The following is a 5,872-nucleotide window of genomic DNA, read 5'->3' as shown; positions in this document are numbered from 1 at the left end:
CACGCGCTGCTGTACGCAGCAGAAACTTCTGCTTATCAAAGAGGTGGCCGGGCATTTTGCACTAGGAAGAATCAGTGATCACTTTTCAGAAGACTTCCGTGGACCACACACATATTACGGAGGGACAGATTTTGCTAAGACGTAATCTAGTTTTATAACTCAATCATGGATCAACCACATGCGGCTAACTTGCAGTTTGAAGGGGTCCCATCAGTGGGAAAAGATTTTTTAATTGACTGCTTTTAGTTAAATTTGAGAAAGTTGTTTCTTGTCAAAAGGTTTAAACCTTCCTGCCTCGATCTTAAAAGCATGTCAAACAATCCACAGCAGATGCCATAACATGAGCTGCAAGAGGAAATGGTACAATCTTAGTGGATGGGAATTGGAATCAAAAGGGTTTTGCTGTCCTTCTTAGAATGTTCTAAAATGTCAAGGCAGTTGCTTGTGTTTAACTGTGAACAAATAAAAATCTATTGTTTTGCACTACTCTGCTGTGTTGACATGAAGTGACCCGTGGTGGCCTCGGAGGGGCTCACAGGCAAAGTAGGGACCCACCGAAACCAAAGATGCAGAAGCCTCAGGTCTGGCTTGGTTACGCCGGGTGGCTGGGGGAGGTGCTGTCAGACCCTTTTTGTTCTAGAAAGGTACCTGGCACATAGCCACGGATCCTACTTTATCTGCCTCACAGTCCTGCCTGCCCCCAACAGTGGCATGGTGGCATGGGAGGGGTGACTCGAGTCCCCTCCCCCAAGACCGGACAGCCTGCCGGGCCGCACTGCTGTCCCTGCGTGCGCTCGGAGCGTGCTTGCCACCTTGAGGGGTTTAATACAGTCCTTGCGGGTGAGCCCACATGGCACTGAGGTCGTGGAGAGCTTACCAACCCTGAGCCTTGCCGTTGTGTTCTGTGAGTGTGCCAAGGAAGCAGCGCAGCTGGCAGCCGCCACCTTCCTTCCATAATGTCACCAGGTATTTGGAAGAAAGCAGGAAACTACCTTAAGCGATTGTTAGATCCAGCCTCGCCTTCCCATCGCTTCCACAGAACGTACATTTCCAGCTGCCCCTGGAAATCGGTGTGCTCTGCTTGTTTTAGTGGCAGAAGCAGCTCCTTCGGAGATATAGACTCGGAGACAGCAGTTTTTAATTCTGTCTGAAGAACTCAGCTACCCATTCAGATTCCCCTGTGAACGCATTCGAACGAGAGTTGTTCCTGCGCTGGCCTGGGGGTCTTCGGCCTCAGCCTCCTGAGAGCAAACTCCCGTATCTCGTGTGTGCTCTCTGCTGGCGGTTTTGTTTGTGAGCCTACTGCCCAGTGTCCTCTGATGTCGTAGGATAAACGTAGTTTTCTTTAAGGGAGGGGCCCCAGGAAACCAAGCCAGGCAGACAGGTGGGAGAACATTTTTTATTCTTGACGGTCGCCCCGAGGAAGCAAGAGTACAGAATCTAAGTCGCCCCCTGCGAAGGGAAAAACCAACAATCAGACAGTACTTCCCGGAGGCTCAGAGGCCAGAGACACACGCTACAGTGTCGGGGCCTTGACTGTGCTGTGGAAACCAGGGGATTCTTACGTGGGAGCCGCAGAGTCCTTCCGGCCCCTCTCATGGCCTCCCCGCCCCAGGTAAAGGAGAGCAGAGGCAGGTTCGATCCCCCTTGGGTTCTGGCCCAGACACCTGCTGGAAGTTCGCCGCCTGGCCCCCAGCTTCCGGCAGGAGGAGCAGCTCTATGGTGGGTGGCCGCGGTGGCCACAAGGGAGTCCTGTGGCCTCCCCCTTGGTGGCTCAGCCTGGAGAGGCGGGCCTGTGGTGTGGGCGGGTCTGGCAGGGTGCGGGCCTGGAGCTCCCAGAAGGCCAGGGCCGGCCAGTGCCCTGGCTCACCAGCCTCTCCCAGCGACACGAAGTGGGCACAGAGCCTGACGCCCAGAGGTGAGGAGAGGGGAGAAGTTAAAGCGAGAGAGAGGGAGACCGGTTCTCAGTAGCATACTGGGTAGGCCCCTTTGGGGTTTTTCAGTGGCTGGGATGGGAGCCCAAGTGAAGAGACAGCACTCCGCCTGCCCTGCCTGCCCCCCCTCCCGTGGGGTGCAGCAGGGTGCCAGCTCCGAGTTACAGCTTCCCGCCAGGTGGTCTCCAGGGAGGTTTTGAACATCTGGTGTCTCTCCCCCTAGGTTGGGGGCTGTCTTTTTTAAGTTGACTACGTTTGTGTTTTCTTAACCGAGGCTGGGTGCCGGTGGTCCGGGAAGGCGGAGCGGCTGCCGCGGTGACTTCCTGGCGCGCGTGGGGCTCACTCACATGCTGCAGACTTTTGCGGGGCAGCTTCTCCGAGTGGGCGATCCATTCCTTCATTAAGTCTAGGATGATGGGGACGAGGCTGACGACGCCTCCGTAGTGGTTCCTGGCCTCGTCGCAGCTGAGGTGGTTCACCACGTCGTGAGGGTACCTGCAGGGTGGCAAGGGGGGGCTCTTGCAGACCCGGGGCGGGGTCTGTCCTGACCGCACGTCACGGTCCCCGGGGAGGTTCCGGACACTGTGGTTCGGTGGGCTTGCGGGCCCCGAACTCTAGGCAATCCTGGCGTGAGAGACAGGATTCTCGAACCACTGGTGTGTGGTTGTAGAGACGGGATGAGGGGCTGTGGAAGCCCGTCACTGCTCCAGAATGTGGTTGGTCCCTCCGACTCTTATCCCCGATGACCAAACAGCATCCTCCAGAGTACGGTACTGCGTGTCCAGGACGCCCCAGGGCTCAGAAGGAGGGAGCCACGCTTGGCGATGCTGAGGCCCAGACGCCCATGGGGATGGGCTCCAAACATCCCACTACTCCGTGGGCTTCTGGGAACATCTGCTCTGGGACTCCCCGTCCCCTTGCCCGGTGCTGGCTCTGTCTGTGACCCACTGTACGTGGGTCCTCAGCGTCCCTCGCTTTCAATAAGAGGATTTGTTGGGTTGGCCCTTTGGCTAAATCTATGGGCCTAGGATTCCCCTCCTAGGTGGGGGGGTGGGGGCGCGGGGGGCCTGGACCGTAGCCACGTGCCCCATCGGATGGGACGTACCTGTCCTCGTGACAGAAGGCTGCTCCTTCCTGTGGGACCCCGCCCCTCCCTCTCCACCCCTCCGCCCTGCACAGGCTGGCTGGCGCCTCCGGGACAGGCCCAGAAGCCACTTACTTTGCCCTGAGGCTGCTCAAGTCGTTGCTCTGGCTGACCAGGGATTTGCATTTCTCGAGCAGGTTGTTGGTGACCGGGGTGCCAGAGTGCAGGGCCTCGAAGCTCTGGCACAGCTTGTTCAGCTCCGTGCAGATGTCCAGGAACATGAGCAGAATGCGCCGGTCCGTGGAGTTGTTGCAGTGATGGTCCGTGTAGCTCTGTACCTGCAGGGGCCACGTGAAGGGAGCTCAGGGAGTGCCACCCAGCCCCCAGCTGGTTTCGGGGCCCAAACATCCAGGAGCCCCCCCCCCCCCGTTCCTCCTCCCCTCCCCTCCATTCCTCCTACCCTCCCAGAGTCACAGGGGAGATGCAGGCACATCGAAGCATTTGGACGCTCAGGCCACCACATACGGTCAATGTCACCGAGGGCCCCACGCACCACGGGAGCGTGGTGCAGCCTGGGTCTCCCGGCACCCCCACCTAAAGCCCACGTGCCGGGTGCCTTTTGAAGCCCTCATCTTATAGATGAACAGCGGAGGCTCGGCGGTGAAGTAAGTTGCTCAGGCAGGCGCCAGTGGAGGTGGCCAGGCTGGGACTTCACCCCCAGGTCACCAGGCCCTGAGCACCTAACCCAACACTGGCAGCAAGCGGGCTGCTCCCTGACTTTCCTTCCAGAGTCCCGCTCCTCAGACGACTGAGGAGCAAACAGAAGGCACTAGAATCCTTTGAAGTTGCACTGTCCTGTGTTCCCAGGAGAGGGGTCATCCATAGGAGAGAAGGTCGTCTTTACCTCCCGCCACACACCTGCAGCGGCTCTGGGAGGGTGAAGGGCTCTCGTGCCAGAACCAAACCAAAGCCCCCGGGGGAACGCATCTCAGATGCAGGAGTAGGGGACCCTTCCGGACGTCACTGACGGCCTTTCAAGCCCTGCCCTCGGGAATGGCGGCTCTTCTCCAGAGCATCCAAGGACCACCCGATCACTCCGGATCGGAGGTCAGGCAAGGTGGGGGGCTGGCCTTGTGCTGTGGAGGTACTGGCCTGGTCCCAGAGGGATTAACTGCCCATTTCATGAGCGCTTCCCCTCCGCATTGCGAGCCGGGGGGACCAGGGGTTTCCTGATGCTGCCGGCTGCCTTTCTGTTGCTGGTTGTCTTCCCAGATGATCTGAGTTGTTCCTTCCAAGTACAGCGGCTTTGTAAGGGGGAGGAGGCTCTGACAGCCGCCAGGGGCCCCGAGGAGGGTGGGGAGGAGCCTGCCCTGCCGTGTAACTACAATAGACCAGAGTCCCTGAGCTACCAGGTGTGTGGGAAGGTCACCGTTGGATGACCCAGCTCCCGGTGGGGGGGCGGGGCAGGGTGAGGGCCGAGAATCAACACATCACATGCAGAGTCAGAGCGTGGGGCCACCGTTTTACCAAGGCCCTTTGCTGACCCTAAGGCGAGAAGGCCACCCCCCTGTGCATGTGAGGGGCCGGGGTCACCCAGGCTCCAATGGATTCTGAGCAGGGGCTGCGGGGAGGGGTTTCACACGCTCCATCCTGGCACTGAAAACCTGTCCGGTGCCCTTGGAAGTCTGAGCCTTTGGGGAGGGGGCAGGAAGGGGTGCAGCTGACTTAACTACCACAGAGTTCAGGGGAAAGAGGGTGTTTTCTGTTGGTGTATCATTTTTGACGTTGAAGAACTGGGAGAAATGATCACACACGTTACAAAGGAGGATTTTTGTTGAAGGATGTTGCCAGCGAGGGTTGCGATCTCTGGGGCCCGTGGGCTTCTCCTAAGCGGTTCTGAGTGCTGATCCCCATACCCGCCCCGCGCCTGGGACCTTGCCCACAAGCTGACTCCTCGGCCGGCAGCAGGAGAGGGTCCCACCTAGGAGGGTGCTGCTCCCTGGAGGGCGCGCTCGGTGTCGAGGCCTCCAGGTCCTGCAGAGCAAACTGGGATAGCAGCTGACTCGAGGGAGGCCCAGGCTAAGTGGAAATGTCTGCAGAGGAGGGAAGCAAGGTGCTTGGCGGGTCGGCTTCTCCAACCCCAGTGGGATCCCACTGCCGAGACCGCAGGCGTCAGACGCTGGCTGGGCGTCTCACGAGCTTAATTCTGCAGACCCCGCATTTCCCAGATGAGGCAGCTGGGGCACAGAGAGGTGACTCACTGGCCCCGGGTCACAGCAGGGCTGTGGGGCTGAGCTGGGACCCGAACCCTGGCCGGCAGAGTCTCCAGCCCACGGTTTTAACCACTTTGTTATTTGCTCACATACATGGTGAGGGAACGGGACAGCCGTTCCCGCCTCATTAGGATCTGAGTCCTGATCCCGGCACAAACACCCTTGCCCTCTCTGGGCCTCAGCTCCCTCACCCTCCAAGCAAGGTGTCTCCCAGGAGTCGCTGGGCCCCCTCAGGTCCCCGAGAGCCCGGCCCCTCCCCGCCGGCCAGTGCGCGAGGTGCCACCTGTCCGATGCTGGTGATGGGCCGGATCTTGTCGTGGGCGTTCTCCCTGCAGTGCTCCAGAGCGGCGATGAACGTAAACTGTTGCTGCTGGAAGAGCTTGTACTTCTGCTCGATGCTTCGCAGGGACTCCTTTGCCTCATTCATGGTCTTCCTCAGCGGTCATTCACAGGACGACGGGAATCTGCGGGAAGAACACAGCGATGAAGCCCCAGGTGCCAGACTGCGGAGCCTGCTTTGGAGTCTCAGACCAGCAGGCCCACGGCCCCTCTCCCCCCGCCCCACCCCCACCCCCACCCCC

The 5,872-nt window shown here is 59.5% G+C and overlaps 1 protein-coding gene across 7 annotated transcripts in view; it reads right to left on the bottom strand.

Moving 5' to 3' along the window:
• Window positions 1–1,385: 1,385 nt before the first annotated feature.
• The window catches only part of SPACA9 (sperm acrosome associated 9), a 9,521-nt gene continuing 5,034 nt past the window's right edge, over window positions 1,386–5,872 (bottom strand). For 5 of the 7 annotated variants that reach the window (XM_077768420.1, XM_077768421.1, XM_077768424.1 and 2 more), the window contains 3 exons: window positions 5,575–5,755; window positions 3,154–3,356; window positions 1,914–2,429 (listed from right to left, as the gene is read on the bottom strand). In XM_077768420.1, the coding sequence (XP_077624546.1) occupies window positions 2,096–2,429; window positions 3,154–3,356; window positions 5,575–5,718 (681 nt within the window). In that variant the 5' untranslated portion in view covers window positions 5,719–5,755 and the 3' untranslated portion in view covers window positions 1,914–2,095. The other 2 variants (XR_013336122.1, XM_077768426.1) reach the window with 2 other exon arrangements.

Source organism: Crocuta crocuta, unplaced genomic scaffold, assembly GCF_008692635.1.
Source record: "Crocuta crocuta isolate KB4526 unplaced genomic scaffold, BGI_CrCroc_1.0 scaffold35, whole genome shotgun sequence".
NCBI lineage: Eukaryota > Metazoa > Chordata > Mammalia > Carnivora > Hyaenidae > Crocuta > Crocuta crocuta.
This window is presented reverse-complemented; position numbering and strand designations above follow the sequence as displayed.